This window comes from Scardinius erythrophthalmus, assembly GCF_964197995.2.
Source record: "Scardinius erythrophthalmus genome assembly, chromosome: 18".
Classification (NCBI taxonomy): Eukaryota; Metazoa; Chordata; class Actinopteri; order Cypriniformes; family Leuciscidae; genus Scardinius; species Scardinius erythrophthalmus.
The window spans coordinates 32,281,594-32,304,353 of record NC_138238.1 but is presented as its reverse complement, the minus strand read 5'-3'; the positions used below and the strand labels follow the sequence as shown (position 1 = coordinate 32,304,353).

General features: G+C 37.9%; 1 protein-coding gene across 8 annotated transcripts in view; it reads right to left on the bottom strand.

The window, feature by feature from the left end:
* Window positions 1–22,760, bottom strand: part of exoc6 (exocyst complex component 6) — a 53,158-nt gene that overhangs the window by 26,934 nt on the left and 3,464 nt on the right. For all 8 annotated transcript variants that reach the window (XM_081393079.1, XM_081393083.1, XM_081393077.1 and 5 more), the window contains exons 2-11: window positions 12,667–12,838; window positions 10,590–10,637; window positions 10,369–10,459; window positions 9,851–9,896; window positions 7,646–7,850; window positions 6,579–6,710; window positions 5,499–5,567; window positions 2,475–2,558; window positions 2,347–2,393; window positions 2,110–2,230 (exon numbers count right to left, since the gene is read on the bottom strand). In XM_081393079.1, coding sequence (XP_081249205.1) covers window positions 2,110–2,230; window positions 2,347–2,393; window positions 2,475–2,558; window positions 5,499–5,567; window positions 6,579–6,710; window positions 7,646–7,850; window positions 9,851–9,896; window positions 10,369–10,459; window positions 10,590–10,637; window positions 12,667–12,838 — 1,015 coding nt within the window. The remainder of the gene's footprint in view (window positions 1–2,109; window positions 2,231–2,346; window positions 2,394–2,474; window positions 2,559–5,498; window positions 5,568–6,578; window positions 6,711–7,645; window positions 7,851–9,850; window positions 9,897–10,368; window positions 10,460–10,589; window positions 10,638–12,666; window positions 12,839–22,760) is intronic.

Here is a 22,760-nt window from a genome sequence, read left to right as displayed (position 1 = left end):
GGTTAAATAAGCACTGGTCAAGCTGCAACACACGGCGTCACTCCACACTTCAGGACATGATGTACTTCATTGACAAAGCATGTGAACATGAACACAAAAACACACACATGCAAATATGTCCTTGAAAGAGGAACTAAACAAAGACCTTAGAAATGGACAAAGTCAAGCAAATAGTTTTATAGAGAGTTATATCTTCTCCATTGTCACACAATGTTGCTTCAAGAAAACAACCATATTCAGGCATTTCCTCATGACATACATATTTTAAACATGAAACCATATTTTCTAAACTTACAAATTTTGTTGTAATTTAAAAAAAGAAAATGCCTTTTTGATTGTATAAATGCAGCCTGACCAGTGAGTTACACACTCTAGGTTCCCACACATTTTGACCAATGACTCTAAGAGCTTTCCAGTCATTAATTATGACTTTAAAACATTTCTATAGAGGTTTTTGGGGCTTTAATTTTTGCATGGCAGGAATCAATTCTTAAATGATATAGATTTAAATGACTGTACAAGCGTCTCCAAAAACTATCTATTTTTTCTTTTAGGCAGCTCAGGAGCTAAGAGGGCTTTAGTCGTGTCTTTCAGTGAAGTTTATTTTCAAAACAAGGCATTTGGAATGATAATTGGAAGCATTTCCTGGTGAGCCCTTTCAGTGGCCATCCATTCAATCTGATCTAATGGAGAGGTCAGTTGGGCCTAATGAGGACAGATTGCAACAATAACAGCAGATTAACTGTGAATATTCTAAACTGCTGGGGCTGAGAGTGTGTTTGGAGGGCCAGTCAGTTGTAAATCAGTGAGGGATTATGCAAATACCCTGCGGCTGGAGCTCACAGCCTGAGTCCTGTGGCCCGAACAAAGGGGTCAAGCCTGCTCTCTCCCACTGCTAGCTAACTTTCAATCACAAAAAAAGAGACTCAGGCCAGAGTACGGCAGAAAGAGAGAGATTGAGAGAGGGAAGGGGGGGTCAAATCCTTACATGAGACTCCTTAGTGCATCCCCCGCATACTCAGACTCATTCGAGACTAGTGTTGTCAGAAGTACCAGTACTTCGGTACCAAGTTGATACTTAAAGGGATTGTTACCCAAAAATTAAAATTAATCAATTACTCACACTCATATTGTTCCAAACCCATTAGAGTTTCGTTCATCTTCTGAACACAAATGAAGTTATTTTAATGAAATCGTAGAGATTTTTGTCCCTCCGTTGACAGTCCACGCAACAACTACTTTGACACCTAAAACAATTAATAAAGAGAACGTAAAACCAATCCATATGAATTGAGGAATCAATTTCTGAAGAGAATCAATCGCTTTATATGATGAACAGGTTGAATTTTAGGCTTTTATTCACATATAAACATTCATCAACTCACACATCAGTTGTGGTAAACGGAAGCTCAAGCATGTTCGCTTGATGTGCGAGAACCAATGAGGTTCATTCTCGTGTTACGCGTAATGTTTGAGCTTCTGCAAGAACTAATGAGGTTTGTTGTCGTGCGTCAAACCGTTTCGGGTGAGCTTCTGTTTATGTTCGCTGATCAATGTTTATATGTGAATAAAAGCCTAAATTCAATCTCTTCAGAAAATTTGGACTAAACTACTCAGTTCTCAAATGTCTTTATGAACTTTTTGAAGCGTCAAAGTGGTAGTTGCACAGACTGTCAATAGAGGGACAGAAAGCTGTCAGATTTCATCAAAAAGATCTTCATTTGTGTTCTAAAGTTGAACGAAAGTCTCACATGTGACTGAATTTTCATTTTTGGGTGAACTATCCCTTTAAGACTTGCAGTGTAAATGCAGTAGACCAGCCATGTGTTCTGTTACCTGTAATGTGTTTCTCTTTATTTTTCATTTGATTAATTTTTCATTTGATGTCTTAGTTGAACAATATTTGAAGGCTACAATAATGTATGATTTACTTATAATTATTAGTATTAATAATTTCATAATTTCATTTTGTAATTTTGTATTTATTTAGTTGCGATATTTTTTGCTATGGTACCGAAATTTATACCAATAACTTACTGGTATTGGTACCGACTACTGAAATTTTGGTATCGTGACAATAGTCGAGACCAGTGTGTGTGCGGGACTCACAGAGTGTGTGCGGAGCACTGCGATGATTTTGGACAGGGCCATGTTCCACAGCTCATCTGTGAAGGCTCTGGTCACCAGACCTTGTGTGGCATGTAAAATGTGATCTTCCACCACAAAGAACCTGCAAAGCATGATGGGAGTGGGAATTACATGGTGTAAATCAACTTTGTACATAAGAAAATGAACACACTGCCCTGCACATAAATAACTTAACAAATAAATCCAGATTTTACTTACCCAACAATCTGATTAAAGTACTTTCTGTAGCCCTCCACTGTTTCATGCTGGACAAGAAAAACATACAATTAAAACATATAAAAACAAATAAAATTGACGGGATTGTTTAAAGAGCAAAGAATACTAACCATGTTAGATTGAGGCTGGAGTACTAGTCTTGCTTGTTTTTTTCTTTGCTTCCTATAGTAATTTTCAAACGTTTCTCTGTCTCCCTAAAAAAAGAATATGGCATTAAAGTGGGTTTAAATAACAAATTATTATCCATCTAACTTCATTTATACAAGAGCATTTAACTTTTGACTTGCACAGCATGTAATTGTGCATTTTACCCCTGTTACTTGTAGCATGTTTCACGGCACTTTCTAAGTGAAATGTCCAGTGAGTTCAGTTTTCTCAAAAACAGTTAAAACGTGACTGCGGCAACATTGGTTTGTTATACATATCATGGTAGTTTGAAAATGAAATGTCCAGAGAGTGGTGCAAAAAAATGTATTGTGCTTTATCATATTTGAAATTAACATACCCTGTACACTAATTCCTACTCTAAACCTAACCGAGAGTGTTAACAAAAGCAAACGTGAGGCGGAAAAACACATTTGCTGAACCAATCATGCCACTTTAGCTTGCTTCTACAAGGCTTTGAGCTTTTTCTCGAGTGTTGAATTGAAATCAGTTTTTATTTATCGATTATTTGTCCAGTAATCATAATTGATTTATCGGTAAGCCCACCGCCCCCATTAGTTACTGTTGCTATCTCGGACAAACAAATGGAGTTTCTAACTGTCTTACAATGACAGCTGTCAGTGTGAAAACCTTGTCCCAAGATGTTTTTGATCAATTTTGGACACGGAAGGACCATCTCTCTTCGAGGAGCATTCAAGTGGGACTTAAATATGCCATGGAAGGATATATAAAAGATTTTTAAATAAATATGGTAGGTAACAAGATTAATTTGGAAGCGAGGGTTTACAGATCACAACGCAAGCTGGAGAAGCCTCATGTCACGACCGCAGATGGCTGTTTTTAAACCATCGGTTGTTTTTGATCTACTGTACATGACGTGAGAACAGTTAGCTATTTAGATTTAGCATTGACTCACTAACTTTAATTATAACTTAATGAGAGTATGACAACCATAAAATTAACGTTTTCATCCTTATTGGGATTGGGATTGGGGTTGAATCCTTAGGGAACCAGGTTACTGCGCTCACATCATTGATATTATAAATAAACCGGGTTTCAGTCGTATTGCGCAGATAATTGGTCCATTCGCGCAAATCTTATCACATTTTTTAAAGGAGAACTCCGATCAATTTTAACATTGAGCTCATTTTTTTGTAAATTTGGAGTGCTGTCAATACAGAGAACAACGACAAAAATCGGTGTTGCCTACACCGTGTTATCCTCTTTTTAAAATTTGCACCCTGTTGACTTCAATGGGGCAAGTTTTAAACCTGCTTTTAGCCTCTTAACATCCTTGATGTGTCATTACAAGTGCCCAGCCATTGTGAGTGATTCCTTCAGAGTTAACACGGGTGAATCTGACTGCAGTAGATGTGAAAGATATGAATAAAAATGATGTTTATTCAGCCAGCGCACATACCTGTATTTTCTTCCTGTTTTCGGTTGTCCATAGTAATCGATTGTCGAGTTCACGCGCGTGATCATAGGTAACTAAACCTATGCGTGTGAACTCGACAATCGATTACTATGGACTTCGACCGAAGACAGGATGTAAATACAGGTATGAGCGCTGGCTGAAATAACATCACTTTTATTAATATCTTTCACATCTACTGCAGTCAGACTCACCCGTGTTCACCCAGAAGGAATCACTCACAATGGCTGGGCACTTGTAATGACACATCAAGGATGTTAAGAGGCTAAAAGCAGGTTTAAAACTTGCCCCATTGAAGTCAACAGGGTGCAAATTTTAAAAAGAGGATAACACGGTGTAGGCAACACCGATTTTTGTCGTTGTTCTCTGTATTGACAGCACTCCAAATTTACAAAAAAATGAGCTCAATGTTAAAATTGACCGGAGTTCTCCTTTAAAAAGTTCTGGTGAACGCGGACCCAGCACAGTGATTCAATACAACCCATGCCCATCCTCTCAGGATACCTGGAATCAGTGTTGCAAGTACCCCAGGCATATTGTTTTACCATTTTTGTCGCAAAAACACCATAAAACCGATGAGAGCTTCGGATCTTCCAATGTTTCTCTATGGTGCTGAAACCTAAAGATTTCGATTTCTGGTCCCTGTGCAAATGATATTCAACTGCCATTGGCTCATCTGCGTTCCAGGGGAGGGGCTTACCAATAGGTCAATTGTGCGAAAAAGGAACAGTTGTTTTGCTGCCTCTAGTGGCCATTTTGTCTGGAAACTGGATTGAATTGTATGTAAAGTTAAGTTTTTGTGGTTTATCAGAAATTTATCAGGCAAAGTCAAATATATATCCAACAAGCATGGGTTGGTTTAAACATACAATCCCTCTGAATGTTAAGCACCTGTGCCCCCTTTCTCTCTCTGTGTGGCTGAAGAGTGGCCCTCGGCCCCTGCCAGCACTTGTGAGCTCTCGGGTAGCACAGCGGTCAAAAGCGCTCGTGTTCTCATTAACTGAACCATTGAGGGGAAAGCGCTCGACTCATCCTACGCCCAGTGAATGCACCACAGTTTGTGCACAATCTGAATGCCAAAGCGAAGAACTTTTTCACTGCTTTGTTTTTATGGCGAAAAGGGGGTTACTGCTCGGTCAATCCCATTAGATGCTGCAGTCTGACCCCTTTTGTTGGTGTGCTGATGGACTCTGGATTAGTTCTGACCAGATGAGCGATGGCACCAAGCGCTAACAAACTCGATTTCACCTCTCTATAGTTTGCGTTTGGTTTAAGGCAAAAATAATATTGATGGCATGACTGTCAAAACTCTGGAAATCCCTTTGCTTATTTAAGCCATTAATGTTTGAGGAGCCACTTGGGAGAAAGCATTTCAGTGAAAACGCACTGTCAACTCAAAGGCTGAGCGCCTATTAGAAAAAGATCAACAGGAATGTTTCTCAATAAAACAAATTTCATAACATGTTATGAGATGGGCTGTTTTTTTATTGGTTGTTCACTGTGTGTCTGTAGTGAAGGAGACTCTGGGAATCACCAAAACAGTGTAGATGTGAAGACATCGGTAGACTGGTGAAAAATCCACCAGATCCTGCGCCGTCAAGACCTTAAAAAGAAAACGAACAGGGTTCAAGGAACATTTCTTGACCTGAGTGGCTTTGCTGGCAATAGATAACACTAAACGTTCAAGTACGTTTTAAATCGATCAAACAACATACACAAAAACAAAATATTCCTTTAATAACAGGTCCTGTTAAAGGCATAGCAGTTCATTTATGAAACAGATTGCAGTTTACACCTTGTATTAACATACAACTTGAAATAAATGTGTCTCCAGTGAAAGGTTATATATTTTTGTATTTTACTAATATTTTTAATACTCGCACATAGACTATTTATGTCGAATACACTGTCCGGCCCAAAAAAAGATGTGTATCTTTTCATTTCTTAAACAACAATGTAGGAAATGTAGGCAGAGTCAAATATATATTGACTCTTGCATTGTCAATACAACATCTTGACCAAAAATTGATGCACCCCATGATGGAAAAACATCAAAGCAATTGTTTCCATCAAGAGGTGCATCAGTTTTTAGTCAAGATCGTGTATTGACAATGCAAGAGTCAAGCACTCTGTAAAGTCTATTCCTTAATTTAAGGTCTGGACTCAGAGGTGCCAATTCATGTGTGAAAATGATTTTTCATGCTCCCTCTGAACCATTCTTTCACAATTTGAACATGATGAATCTTGACATTGCCATCCTGGAATATGGCCATGATGTTTCTTCCTATATGCTTGTTTAAGAAATGAAAAGCATCAATAAGGGTTTAAAAGAACTGTTGCAAAACATATAACATGCTAGCAACATAATAATCACTGCAATAATGATCCAACCATAGACTCTTAAGCATTTGCCTATTTAAATCCAAACAGCGATTTTCTCTTTTTTGTCCGTGCAGTGTATCATTTTTGTGATGAAATTTGGACATTTTCCCCTGAAATCTGGATGCTGATGCTAGATATTAAACAGGGCCATGGTACAGTATAGTGCTTTAAAAAACGTTCATTTGGGACACAATGACGCTACTCTTCCTCAAAATGTGACTGTACATCATACCTCCTCATCCATCTCCTCTTCCTCCGGGCTCAGGCCGTTGTGATGGAGGGGTGTTCGGCCGTTCAGAGGTTTGGCACAGCTCAGAGTGTCCTGCTTCTGCGCCGTACTATTAAACGTACGGTGCTGCTGAGCCTGTGAGAACAGGGTGACGGAGAGAAGACCAACAGTAACTTCAACAGCCTACAATGCCAGTCACGTCATATGTATTGAACTAGCGACTCACAACTTTAGATTTCTATTAGCTACATGTGCGACAAATTTAGTACACCTTTCAAAACCTAGTTAGGTGTCTACATAGACAGCATTTTAAAGCATCACGGTTTTGCTCAGGCTGTTCCTGAGGTAGGCAGCATCAACATGCTAAAGTCAAGCTCTACTGAAATCAATCAAGTCTAATCTCCTACGCACTTTGCGTGATATGTAGACGCACATATGTAGATGTACAGTTACGTTAGATTCTTGAAAGAATCTTAAGTCGGTAACCAGTCGAGAACCAGTTCGAAATGAACAGATCAAAAAGAACCGAAAAATCCAGATAACCTTGAAAAACTTCAGTCAGAACCAGATCATTCTGTTCTTTTTTGTCAGACATGAGCAAAAAGCAGACTTATTTTGTACATTTTATTATGATCTCTATCGCTTTCTCTTTTTGCAAGGAAGAAGCTCCGATTGGCTTCTTTTTTTTTTAAACAGGTGATTCCCCAGAGGTTTGAGATTTAGCATGCTCCATGTCAACTTTTCTCGCTCATTGTGACAACTAACATATAAACGCGTTAAAGTAGTCGGAGCAACTTTTCTCTATTTACGGATATGACGAGACACGCACAGACAAGTGACGCAAGTATGCAGTTTCACACAAAAAGCATCCCGCTATGTCTAAAATATTAACACTTATAACAGGCTTACCATAGTGAATCAGGGGAAATCAAGTCACATTTTGGAAGAAAGGTTGATGGTGTATTGACTCATCATTTCAATTTTGTTAATTTTGAACAAAAAAGTTACATAGTGCGGCTTTAATAGAGTAGGCAAATAAAATCAAATCAAATCAAATAAAATAATCCCACCTGTCTCATTGCGGTTTCACCAATCTTGTCCGAGTGTTTTCGGATACTTTCCAAGAAGTCTTTCAGGTCGGACATGGAGATGTCCTTAATCTCCTCTCGGAGTTTAGGAAGTGTCTCAGCCATAATTTGGCAGAACCTGTACTTGCTCACTCTGGGAATATAAATGTTTTCTAGCTGCTCCATGGTTTTCAATGCAGAGTAGTATCTGAAATGGAAAAGATTCATGTCAGTCACCACTTTACTAGTCCATAAAACCCCTTCAAATCAATGATATTTCTATATGATAACAGCTAATATTATTTTTGTCAAGTTTTTATAGTTAACTACAGACCATTAATGGCTATTAAGCCATTTTGCAACTTTGCTGTATTAATATAAAGTGTCTGAGTATCACAGGTGGGCGTTTATCAGCATTGCACAACAACACTTTGGGAAGACTAGACCAATAACTGAAGCTGTCGCATCAAATAGCTGCAGAAAAAAAGATTATAAATGCTAAAGAATTTTATTAAAAGCTTGTGCTCTCCACATGCATTTCTTTATTTTTTACTTTTATTAATTAAAGGTGCTCTAAGTGATGTTGGGTGACGTCACTTCTTGTTGACGTTCGAAGTATTGTCAAACAAAACAGAGGCTAGCCAGACCCTCCCTCCTCCTCATCCGCACACTAACCCCCCAAACCCCACCCCCAAATCCTTCTTGTCGGTTATTGGCTAGAACGGTTTGTTATGTTTCGTGGTGCGGGTTAGTCCAGTTTGTTTTTGTTGCCATTTGTGCGTGGGCTGTCTGCAGAGACCTCATTTTTTACAGTGTGTTCAGGGGACAGGCAGCTAGCGGATAGTGAGGAGATGTTTGCTGTATGTGACAAAAAAAAAATTGGCCTAAAAAACGCGTGACATCGCTTAGAGCACCTTTAAGCATGGAGGCCAAATATTCCATCTAGGAGGTATTTTTCCATCTATATCTACACCAAACTATTTATGTTTTCAGAATATATGCAACATGGACTCAAATTTAACAATTTTGCACAATGTATGAATGTGCCTGTCCATATTCAACGTATTAATACGTTTATTAACTTGTACAGCCGGTGCCTCTGAATGCTCCCTGACCTCACCGCTCTGAAGTGCGCGTGCGTCCGTGTGGAAGGCCAAAGTGGCGCCCTTCCCAGCGAGTGTTACATGTGAACTGCGAAAGAATCCCTGCCTGATTAGACCATGTCCCAGCCTAGTCATTAGCGCGCAGTGGCGACACACAGATTAATGGAAAAAAACAGTGCGCTAATTGCCTCAATTTGGAGGATGCCTGTCATGGGCCTGCCGGTACAGGACAGTGCTGTGAAGAAGGGCACACACAAGGTCAATTATCTTTGCGTTTGAATAGTTTATTTATTCATGATGTGTTATGACTGACTTAGTAGACATTAATGGACAAAAAGGGTCATTATTTTCAAGTTCAATGTGACCTTACATTCATCCCTTCTTTCCAGGAAAAAAGATCGAACACTTCCTCATGAAAGGGGTTTGAATGCATTCTTAGCAGAATTATAATAGTTCAATTGATTTTTTTTTTTTTTCATGAGAACACTGGCACTTTCCACACACTCCTTTACTTTTTAAAGCAAAAGTACAAATATCATGTTCTATGAAATGAAAACTATTAGATAATCTTAGGTCAATTACTATTTTACATAAATGTATAACGTTTTTTATTATATACACAACATGAAAAGTAGATCACCTTAAATAATGAATGAAGTTTAAATGTCTGCTCAATTCATTATAGAAATCATTTTTTAGTTATTTTAATAGCCAAATCACATATTATTTCAATGCTTTAGGTGCTACCATCACATGACTTTCACCCTATTTCTAATTATGTATTTTTCTAAAATTTTACACTAATTGTAGTTTTGACTATTCATTCAGTTATTATGACAGATATTTAATGGTCATGAGAATAATTATATAGTATAAATATTAATGCTAGAACATCAAATCATTCAAATAATAGTTTTAAACGGCAAACCTCAAACTTAAAAGCTCATATATTTAGTTGGACATCATGAGGTGGGTGAAAAACACTGTCTGAAGGTTCAGCACCTTTTGCTAAACTCCATTTTGAAGAGTTTCAAACCTACTTCATCACCATTAATGACTCTGACTGATTTGCAATAAAGATAAAAATTAATTAGTAACATGTTACCTTTTTGATTCAAGCTGCTCCTTCAATTTGCTGTACATTTCCAGGACTGTAGAAATGTAAATAAAAGAGGATAATATAGAGGAAAAGACACTGTATTAAAAGAAATCATACTGAAACATTTTGTTCATTCAGTGAATTGAAACCACTTCCTAAGTTTCTTTTATTGCTTTTCGAAAGAAACGGACTAAAGAAACCACAACCTAACTTAATTTATCTACAGCATCATCCAACAGGTTAGTTTGATAAAACCACTGTAACAACAGAGCATCAAATTCTCTTTCTGTCGGTCCTAACAGTTTATTCTATAAATGTTCAAGTCGGAGAGACAATAAGACATAAACACAGAGCACTGTTTAATGAGGACCTGGACTCGTTACTGTAATAAGAAACCTGGGAACATTCACATTTACAGTTTCTTGATTGTTTTTACTCGTCTTTTGATGAAATCTCTAGTGTTCGCAAGCCATACGGCGAGATTTTAACGAGCGCCTTTCGGTTACGCGAACGCGCCGTCTCACCGGGAATGCAGAGCTGCAGCTTTTCCACCGTGGTGGCCATGTTCCTCTGCTGAACCCGGCAGCGGATGACCTCCTCCGTTTGGGCCGTCACCTTACATAAGGGAAGGTCAAAGAGTGTGAAGCCCTCTCAATTAACGAGACAGTTCTCTCTGCTCTATTGTCTGATAATCGACATTCTTTTCTAACGGCAGACATGCTAACAAAGCCAGACTGTGCCATACCTCCCGTCCGGCGTCTTGAAGTCTTCGATTGGTGTCACTCACTTGGCCCTTAAAACATAATATCACTTTTGTTAGACAAATAAGCCCACAATTCCCTGTTGTAACTGCTCACCCTTGTAATCAGATCATACTTCATGAGGAGTCAAGAACAAAGCCATGCAAATTCAAATTAAATGTGCAGCGGGAACTTGAACTTTTGGTCGGTAGGGAGCTTTTATGGCCGGTAATCACTTCTGACAGCCCTTTCTAACAGATTCTGTGACAAACTTCTCAATTTTACTTGGGATTTTTGAACTTTGGTTGTTCCTCTGGCTCTGTCAAACAATTCAAATCAATGACCCAATTGACCATTGGTCCCTTGTTGGTAACTTCAATGAGCTCTATGTGCCATTCATTGTCCGGGACAAAATGCGGATAGCATTTTCTGGTAATTAAACATTCATTTTTTTCTTCTTCTTTTTTTCGGCTGAACACAAACGCTGGGTGGCTGATTAACATCAAATGTGAAGACCTCCACACCACTGCGCCAGTATAGTGCCCCAGGTGCAGGGACCGCACGGCCGCAGACTTTCCCACATATTAAGTCTCATTAGGTCATCGTAATAAGGAACCGCTTTTTGAGTTTATTTAAAATCTCTTTTATTCGCGGACAAAGGGAGCCAACGACCTCATTGATGCCGTATGTGCTCTCTTGTTATCTGAATATGCTTTATATAATTTGGGTCTAATTACGAGGATTGGTGAGCCACTCCTGTGCCGTTTGGTCACCATATTTCACTCTGGGAAGTGGAAAGGGAGCTAAAGAGAATTGGCGTGCGATTCCAGTGCGAGGTCTGGAGCGCGCTGCTGAACCTCATGAACGCGCAATGCCCGATCCGTCGTGGATGAAAGCTAGACACTATGCTGCATCCACTGAGAGATTGTGGAAACCAACAAAAAACAGCACAATAAATATAAAAATTCAATTGTGCAACAAACTTTGTTCTGGAGAATGGTGCTTAACCTTTCTTAATACAATTTCAAGGCAACATAATTGTCTACTGTATACTCTACTGTAGAAGAATACATGTTCTGTTATGCAACAGCCATTTTAAAGGCTAATACGGTCTAAACATGGATTTGAAATGAAATACCCCTCTCTATGGGCAAAATACCCAAAAGTACTTTATAACAACATTATGCACAAACAATATTGCAAAATAATTGCCTTATGTCAGTAAAAATCATTGTTTGTTTTTTTTACACTGTTTTTCACTAAATGAACATAAGGAATAATATTTCATTTATTAGCCTATTATTTTCTTTAGTACACTACCGTTCAACAGTTTGGAGTCAGTAAGACTTTTAAAAAATATATTTTTAGTCTTATTCAGCAAAGACAAGTTAAATTGATTAAAAAGTGACAGTAAAGACATTTATAATTTTACAAAAGATTTCTATTTCAAATAAAAGCTATTCTTTTGATCTCTATATTCATCAAAGAATCGCAGTGAATTAACATATTAGAATGATTTCTGAAGGATCATGTGACACTCAAGACTGGAGTAATGATACTAAATATCCTCAAATACATTTATTTAAAATTGTATTATTTCTAAATATTCACTGTATCTTTCATGAAAGAAAATGCATCCTTGTTAAGCATTAGAGACTTATTTAAAAAACGTTTAAAAATTCTTACCGACCCCAAACTTTTGAACGGTGGTGTATATGTACCACTTTAAAAATACAAAGTAATAATAAGCAATTAAAATGCCACAAGGCCACAAGGACTAACAAAGCATTTTGAACTGATTCAATGAAACTTAATAAAAAGCTTTTCAACAGGATTTAAAATTAGAGCAACATTCACATGCCAGAAAAATCTATTTAAATAGTTGTGGTTATTCTAGCTATCACCAGCTCTGTTTAGTATAATGGTATATTTTCCAGTACCATGATTTTACCATCTGAAACTATTATAATACCATGGTACTGTCACAATATATAGCAGGGGAAAATGTATTATTTCTCAATAATAATGAATAGCTTATAATTTCTAATCCCTGAAATAATTTTGATCATGATTTCCACCAACCATCAGTTTCTCAGCATCCGCTCGGACTTTCAGCAGTTCTGTGATGGCGTCCACGAATCCCTGATGATGGAAGTTGCACATTTTCTCAATCTCTCGGTCATGGTTGCGTATTCTGGCATCAAGTTTCTCCATAAACCTTTTGTGTGCGTTGGGCTGATCATCGTAAACGGATCTATAAAACAAACATCAAATTAAACTATTTCAAACAACAAAGAAATCTTCATTAAAGATACACCGAAGTGTCCCAGAATTCTTCATGAATGAAGAGAGATGTGTCATCAACATGAATACACTTTTACAGTTTTTCATGGAGAAGCACTCAACTTCTCAACTCAACTTTTATTTATAAAGCACTTTCATAACCATTAAAATGGACCAAAGTGCTGTCCATAGATAGTAAATAACTCTAAAATACATAGAAACATAAAATAACATCAAAACATGACACCAAGAAAATCATACAACCAATCACTCACAGTTCTCAGACCTGATCAAACGGTAAAAATATCCATGCCTGACGAGGATTTTAAAGATAATGGCAGCACACATTTCAGAAAATGTAAAACACCTATTATTTTAATGTGATTAAAGGGGAGAAACACACATGGCGCTGATGTCCATATCTTGTGTTTCCCCTTCAGATAACACACACTTCTTCTTCAGTACTCTGCAGGTGGTGTTCTCAGTCTCAGAGCATGTGTGTATCAGTAGCTGTGGTAGTGTGTGTACAGCAGGGAGAGCTGGCGAAGTGAGGCCAACAGATGGGCCGCTTCTTCAGTGTGCTGTGAGATCACAGAGTGTTTTGCCCTCCTCACTGCTCCAGATGGCCTAGAGAGCCGTCTCTCTCAGCGAAGAAGAACAGAATATTCCAAGATGATTCAGGGTCTTCTCACTTCCTGACACAGACGGGAAGTGTGAAGGGATCTGACATTGCAGTGCTGCATGAATTCTCATTTACAATTAATGTGAGACAGTGAACAGACCATTTATTTGTTTCAAAGCAAAACAGAATGTTCAAAATGCACATTCAAAATGTTCTCTCCTTTTTGGGACTTATTACCCATTAGTGATTGATTGTGTGGTATAATTTGCGTGCATAATTATATTCACACAATATAATTGATTGTGTGACAAAAGTGGCATAAAATGCCATGGTATTACCATGATTCATAACCCAAAGGGGGCTGTAACACATTATTAGAGGACCCATGAAAAATCTGAGAGAGAGAAAAAATGAGATCAGATCTTCTATCTATATAAGATATTAATTAAATATGTTAAAGAAAATATTTTAACAAATTCCTTTGATACATTGCAGGTTTATTACAGTTAACTAAAAAAAAAAACTATAAAAAAAAAACATTTGTTACCTGAAATAAAATAAATGTTATATAAAATAAAACAACAATTAATTTATTTTAGATAATTGCCAATGCAACATCTCATTCTCTTTTAGTTAAACTTGATGTACTAAAATAAACTAAAACAATAAAAGTTATAGACCTAAAAAAACTAATAAAAAAATGACAACAAAATTACTAAAACTTGAACTAAAATTAAAAATGGAAAACATAAAATTAAAAAATAATTTTAAATATACATATAAACTATAATAGTATTTAAATCATCCTAAAATAACACATTCTTTTAATTTTGTCTTTACAATAAATCATTTTTTTTAAACACCATTTAAATGTTTTTTTATTTTTATTTTAACATATACTTTATACATGAGAAAAAGTAGCTGCCTTTAGAGATTGGGCTGGATGGTGGATGCATGAATAGTTCTGCAAGTGCGCCACCCTGTGTGCAACAAGGGAACGATGCATAAACAAACCAGCACTGAACATGACACAGTAACTAATCACAAGTGACAGAAGTGATGTGCACATGTAATGTTTAAGATGACCTTAAAACACTAAAATTAATTAATATACTGCCATGCATTAAATAGACCCAACAATATGACAGTCCCAACAACATTCAGAAAGGGAACGTGATATTTATACTTCGGAGCATATAATACACCATATCACAAACTCATTGCGGTCAATTTTTGACAGTTTAAATGGATAACTGAATTAAGCAACAAAATTATATCCCTATCATGTGTGCATAAAATAAAATACATTAGTTTTCTTGTCTTTATCAAACGCCCATTCAATTTAATTTTTAATTCACATTTATTAGTATAGCGCTTTTCACAATACACATTGTTTCAAAGAAACTTCAAAGTGGTGCGCTTTCGTTCCTCCCTAAAAGCCCAGCCAAATAAGTGAGTGTTGTAAAATGCAGTCTCCTGCTGCTAAACTATGGAACGTGTTTGATATTAAAAGCGCATTAAGCCACAAAAGAGACACTAGCTCCTTTTCCATTACCCTTCAAATTGCGCAAACGGAAATTGCGAATTGAAAATAGGCCCAACGGAAACACGTCAATTTCGTAAAAACTATTATATATCGCAAAAAAGTTTCCCCCGCATTTACAGGTCACCTGGCCGACGTAAAAGTCGATCTTTCTTTCTACTGGATTCTAAAAAACAAAGAAATGCCACAATTTATCAAGACCTCGAACAGATAGGAAGGAGAAACACCTCATACCTTGCCACTCCCAAGTATAAGGTGCTTTCCTTGTCATTAACACTTGAATAACACACCTATGTCTCCTTCGATTAAAAATAATGGCTAGTGCAGTGTCTGCGATATACTTAGACCTACTAACATTCGTTGCCATGATTTTTAGTAGGCCTATGACTTTAATAATATGAAAAATTATGCTTTAGTCGCATAACAGCGCTTAATGGAAAACTCAATAGTTCATTTCGCAATAGTTTTACGCAAATCTGTGATGGAAACTGCTACTGTTCCCCAGGCGGCTTTCTGTGCGAACGCTCTGAGACGGAGCCGAATGCGGATAAGCAAATGGGCTTTGTATAAGCGAGTAGAAATATGGGTTGAATCTTAAATAAGCGTACACAGTTGTGTGTAACATTATATTGAATCTGTGCATTCGCTCTTAAAGTGACAACAGCCTAATACCTGTTAATGTCATTTCATTCTGTTGTATTTATTTGTAATTACTTTCTTTGTTCTTATTGTATTGCTGACTGTTACCTTGTCTAATGTAATTATTCTGAGGACCTTTTTCTTACATTAGTTAACCCAGTATTAATTTGTGCTGAAGTATTGATAATTTTGAAATTTCACTGAGACTTTGATCATATAGCCTACCAATAATCGTGTTAAATAAATGTGATTTCAATATTTCAATACCAAAAATAATTTGCCATTAACGAGCAGCCCTAGCTGGTATTGTGCAAACTTGTTGCAAACCTATAGGTTTGTGCAGGAAGTGAGACTGGAATTAGGCAGTTCTCTGATTTTTTTAAACTTTGCAGACCTTTTACATTCATAAAGAGCTATAGTACAAAGGACATGACAGGTAATATCCGAAAAAGCTAAATGGGGGCACTTTAAAATACAAGATAAATAAGAAGAACAAAGTGTGGTGACATGGTGTGAGGCTAACAAAGTTCTGCTATTCATTTGCTTCCTTGTTTTATAGAGGTGACTGCCGTAGCTGAAAATACAAAGGAACTCATTACAAAACATTATGAATCATGATGAGAATAATAAACTGAACATTTGTTCAAAGATCCATTCAGACAAGCTAATGGTTTGTCTCTCTATGACTCTGATGTGAGTCTCAGCCTGGAGAAGCAGGTGCTTCCTCTGTTCACAGGTTTGTTTGTGTCAGAGGTAGAACTTGCTTTGAAACTATTTCATGAGACATACTGGAAGTGACGCATCTGAACAGTGGCAGCAATTAGCATGGGGTCATATGAAACAAACTGCATTAAATGATCTCAACCAAAACTACAGACAAAAATAAAGATATTCATAATAACAAATTAGCTAAGTCTTGGACGGCTCACGGCTAGTAGAACCGCCAGCTGGCTCTATCTATCTGATGCCAAGAAGAAGGTTCGGATGAAATCCAGGTTGCCATTGGCAACACAGGCTCAACGTCTAGACTGTGAATGGACTGTTTAAACAACCTTTAAAATGGCACAACTACACAATGTTGCTAGTTCTGAGTGAATTTTACCACAATGTGATGCAATTGCTCGGATGTTCTGAGTGGCTACTAGCAGGGATGAGAAACCAGTTTCATGTTCACAAAATATTTCCAAAAATCTATATAATCTATTTGAATAGAGGATATGCTGAGTGAACACCAGATTTGTTTTTTCAGTGGTCCACAAGGGGGCAAAGAATTTAAACCAAACAGATTGTGTTTATTTCCTGTTTTTGTCAATGTTTGTTGTTTAATGAAATTAGCCTTTTAAATTAAGTTGTCATATTCATTCATTTTTAGTCAGCTGTACTCCATATACTGTACAAACACACACATTTACATTTGCCAACAAAAATATGAAAACTATCTTTGTGTTGAGAACAATATATTCAACAATTTGAATTCTTTAAGATTAAGTTTAGGTTGTGTACATATATCCGATTAATCTCATATAAGATGCGTTTGGTTCTCAATGAACCTTCTGTAAAGTAGGCCTACTTTTAGTTTACTGGTGTTCATTCACTGTTTCGGCTTCAGCTCATGCAGCTCAAACTGGTCAATAGAGTGCATTAGAGCCCGTCCACTAAGAACTTTTTCCATTCATTTTTCCCATTGAGATTTAAAAATAGTCTTTGTTAAAGCGTTATAAGTTATGAACCAAACCAACCAGATACGAGGTGACTTTTAACATAAACTTTAATTTTAGGTAAAAAGTATTTGAAAATGGGATAAAAAGACAAAGATAAAAGACTGTGTACTTCATGGATTAATGAGGGAAAAAACAACAATCCCATGAAGTATTGGGAATGACATAGGGTGCTTTCACACTAGCACTTTTGGTGCGCACCCGTGTTCGATTAACTAATTGATGACATATGATTCAGTAAAGCTGTGTGTTTGTTCTCATTCACTTTCCTGGCAAGCGTGACTGACGCACTGCAAGCAGAGAAAATCACATATTTAAATCACTGGACGACACAAATCGGCACAATCTCAAATGACTTAAAATACTCCATTTATGGTTATACAGATAAGATTAAGTCGTCATTCGAAACTGAAAAAAACTAAGTAAAAACAAAACATTGTGCTTTTGTAAAATGAAGAAAACAAACAGGATGCCGGCTTTCTGCCGTTCCGGTTTCCTTTCGATGAAGTTTGTGGAGCGCGTCACAAAAATGAATCGAACCTCAGCGTATAGGCTACTAGCAAGCTCTTGCGTGCCATCTGAACTCTTGTTTTGGGTTGGTGCATAGATCATGGCTGTGTCCGAAATCACCCCATATACCCTTAGGGCACTATTTGAGGAGACAGCCATTTGTAGTGGTGTCCGAAACTATAGTGGATGTTATTGAGTGCACTCGTTCAATCCCAATGCACCGCAATACGCTCTATGCACGAACGCTGCTGACGTATTTCCGGGAGAATCTCAGCCAGCGTCTTTACTTACGCATAGAGTGTTCTATGTACTAGTGGCAAAACTTGCATAAAATTAATTTTCTCAGAAACGGAGACAACGATTTTAGAAACCGATTCGCTAGTCAGAATTCGCATGATATGAGAGAATACTCACCCTCAAAGTTGTCGATGTAGCTCAATTTAAAGCCCTTCTCTTTCTTACTCTAAGGTGTGACAGCTAACAGCCTCACAATATTGTTAACATCATTCACGTTAACCTCTGGAAGTTCTTGTAAACAGCGAGTGTAATTCACCATTATCTCCACCGAATGCAAAAACGACTTCCGACGCAGCATGCGATGTAACTGGGCGGGCTGAGACAAGACACGGAAGCGATCGTATATAGAGCCTATAACAATTGTACAACTGATGTACGCCCATCGGCTATATAGAATACCCATAATGAACTGTGAGAGTCGAGCGCTGAATGAATTCCCGGGTCTCGCCAGGATATGGGGTCGCAGCCGAATCAATCATACATCCATTTTCCAAACTGACCAAACAAACTACGCTGTAACTCCAGCGTAATATCATACAGGTATAAATTCCTTTTTAATTGATCAATCTTTTCATTACTACTAGAACTGCCAGTTTGCTACGTTTCAATTCATTATTAAACATCTAGCACAAACTATGCAAAAGCGACAGCCCTTCCGGCATTCTCAGTTATTTTCATTCACTCTTTCAAGTGGACTATATTAGTGGAGTAATGTAGGTAGGGAATAGTGAATGAGGGTATAGCGGGTGATTTTGAACACAGCACATCACTTTGTCTTCTGCTCTTTTTCCTGTTGTGGCGGTTAGCACACAGCGTTATATTACCGTTTGCGCTTCTTCTGGATTGGAGTGTGGATCGCCTGATTGACTGTATTCGTTGTCTGACTGTAGAGTCAGCACTGAAATTTAAAGGCACACTATGCAGCTTTCCGTTTTTGTCAAACAGCGACCCCTAGAGTCGCTGTGGAGTACTTGTACTTAATGTTACTGTCGTAAATAGCACTCGCGCAGAGCCGTCTCTGCACTCACGGCCTGATCCCCTCCTCCCTGTATACCGGTACCTGTTCAATAGGATGGAAGCTGTAATGAGTGGAAATAAGGTGTGGCCCCTTTAAGAGCTGCGCGCGCCCTGTTGAACTGTCGTCGGCAGTCTGTGTTGTATGTGCACCTCGAACACCCGTATGCGGGTTATTTCAGTTTGATGCTCATTCTTATCCTACTTTTGTTTATCAAGTAAAGATGTGGATGGTAGAACGGGTGACAGATAACCTCTGAAGATGTCTACCAGTCCATCAACAAGAACGATATTTACTCAGGTCTGACTCCTTGCTCGGTCAGTCTGCCGTTTCCTCTTTCTTTCGTCCTCCGACAAAGCTTTCCTAGACTTCCCGGCTAGGCGTGTAACTTTGGGCGTCCCGCCGGCCCAAAGTTGCAAGGGTGGTTTTTCCGCTCACAGGTGCTTGGGGGATGCGAGACGACCACCATTCAACCCGAAAAAAGTCATATAACTATTCCAATGACTCCGAAGCTGTTTGGTTAAGGTAAAAAAGTTACTTAGTGCACCTTTAAAAAAACGTGACAAACCCAGCATTTCCCTCTAGCATTTTGAGCTCTGTTGAACGGATTCTTAAACACCTCTGATTGGCCATTGTGTCGACACGCTCAACATGTCTCTGTTTGGTTACAATGATCAACGCTTCAAAAACATGTTGTCTTTGACGCTCTTCATCGAATGCTTCTAAGCATCTAAGCATCTAACAGCGGATCCGTCCATCAGCGGATATATTAGGGATCTGTTGATAGACGTCTGCTTTTAAATGCTCCCACTTGGTGTAAGCACTTGGTGAAGAGCGTCACTTGGTACCAGAGTCGGTACTATTGACAACTCTACAGTCAGACAACGAATACAGACATCTGACTGTATGCGTCCTGTGACAGTTCAGGATGTACCCTTACATCCCTATTATATATAAAATATAAGTATTTCGACAGCATAGCAAGCAAACATTTGACAACCCTAACTAAATGGAATTACTGGCCCAAACGCTGAAATGAAAACGATGCTTGAATTGTAAGGCGTAGACCAACTAAGATGTATTCAGCTTTACAAAACAGTTTGCCCTATTTTTTATTTTTACATGCATCCCCTGCCCTGTGCGGTTACCTTGTCGCCTGCCACCCAGATGGAAAATGCTGAGGGCGATTTTCTACTGAAAACACGCAAAGCTTTCTAAAATCGGTACCCTCTTCCACTGCCTTTCAGAAGGTCATATTGCACCCCGTAATGGGATATCCTTTCTGCGAATCTGCACACACGCACACAGAACTACTATCAGCAGGACCATGGTCACAATGAGTTTCCTCCTTCCTGTTATTGAATTCAACAGACCAAAGAGCGGCAAGTTCCGGACAACTGCCAGGAGGTACTGAAGGAAACACAAACACAGAGCGAGTAAAAGTCAAGCCTCTTCACTTACGGCTCAAACACAAAACATAGAACATTATACATCTGCCAGAGGGTAGTTAATGAAACCAAACTAAACCCTATTGTAACACAAGCTTGAATGAGTGTCATTCACTGTGTTTACATTTAACAATATAGGCTTAGGAAATAAGGTTATTCCAGGTTTTTTGCAAAAAGCATCATTCTGAAACATCATGTAAACGTGAACAGTGCTCTCGTTTAAAGCAACATCAAAGCACTTTTCCTCTTTGGTCCCCCTACAGGTTGGAAGCGGAATTGTCCATTACTGCTCTCGTAAATAATTTAGCCTACCGCAGCCTACCGTCGCACGCATGCTATTTGTTTATACAGCACTGGCTTTGGAAATAGATGTCCACAGACAAGTTAAGAGTATGTTGCATGATTTTATGAAGGTAATGTATGATGTATTGCGACATCAGAAGCGAAGAAAAACAAAATAATGACATTGCTTGCTTTTGCTATTGTAACGCTTGCCGTAAAGCAAGTCAAATTTGTAGTTTCTTATGTCTCATTCGAACTACAGATCCATTACCCGATCTCGCAAACTTGCATAGTGCGGTTATAGGCGATAGAGGGTCGCAAAGCGAATGCAGAAGTGCCGTTCACCCTGTTACGAGTTGATGAACCACTGAAGCCATTTTGGAAACATTATTTTAAGGTACAAAATAATCTTTGGTGTTGCTTTAAGACTAAATGGTTTACCACACCCAGGTTTTAGACAGAGAACACAGCACATGTGGTCATAAAAACACATAAGTGACATTTATTACAGGTTTCTATAGATAATATCTAAATTAAATGGCTGAAGTAATGGAAAAGTATGGAGAAAGCTGCTTGATTATGGCAGCAAACAAATATTTGGGTTAAAGGAATAGGCTAGTTTACCCAAATTTTTTAATTCTGTATACATTTAGTCACCCTCATGTCAATCCAAATTTCAAATCCACAAGACTTTGATTAATCTTCAAAACACAGATTATGATATTTTAAATGAAACCTAGGTTTCTATCCATCCGTCAATGTAACCAAAACTTTTACGACAAACCTTAATCCATATACATATAGTAAGTGTATATTAGGGCTGTCAACATGGCTGAAAATCTAAATTCGAATTGTATACTTATGGTTAATATTCAAATTATATTAAAATTTAAATAGAATAATTTCAGTTTGCGGAAAAAAAAGCGCTGTTGGTTTGTCTCCTGAGGCCACAAGAGGGCGCAATGAGCAAAATAGCAATGCACTGCATTGAATTGTTTGTTTATTCAATGAAATAACTGTCTGTAAAAAAGTGCATAACGTTTAAACTTATGTTCATAAATAAAATATAACTTCATAAATTACATAAACAATTATTATGAACATAACAGCATCATGATGTATTTATGCATAGTTTAATACAAAGAGCTGAAGCCGAAGTCTCGAGACATGTTTTTATTTACTTATGTGGCAAGTAGCCGTGTAATAAGCGGGATAATGTACATTCAGTCGGTTGTTATTTCAGAATAAACCCTGACAGGGTGATCAGGACGGATGTACATTATCACTTACATGACATGTCTTTACACAACTTTTTACTTGATAGTTATGGTCGGCACTTGACCTTTTTAGTCATGAAATTCATTTTAATCTAATATGAAAATCAGTTGCTCCAAAATCCCCTTTTTTTAATCAAACTGACTGCCAAACAATTGCAACCAAGTGGAAAAGCACATCACGATAAAGCACTTTCCCTGCACACCTTTGAGCTTGCAAGGTGAAATTATTAACAGCAGGTGAAGCTTTCCTTCAAAGACTTGATAAGATCTGTGGAATGAGAAAATACAGCTGTCGTACTGGTAATGATCAGTGTGAATGTCAGTACAGAACGTGTGGCCTCAGGACATGATAAACAAGCTGGAATGGTGACAAATTTGCATGTCCTGAAGATCTGCATTCTGGAGGCCTTTTTCAACAGCTGGTTTGGTTAACATTCAAATGAATGAATCTCTCACTATCGTCACAACTGTGTAATATGAGCCATCTACCTTCTGTTGCCACAACAAATTGCAAAGTGAATTCTGGCTTCCAGAAGTTTAAG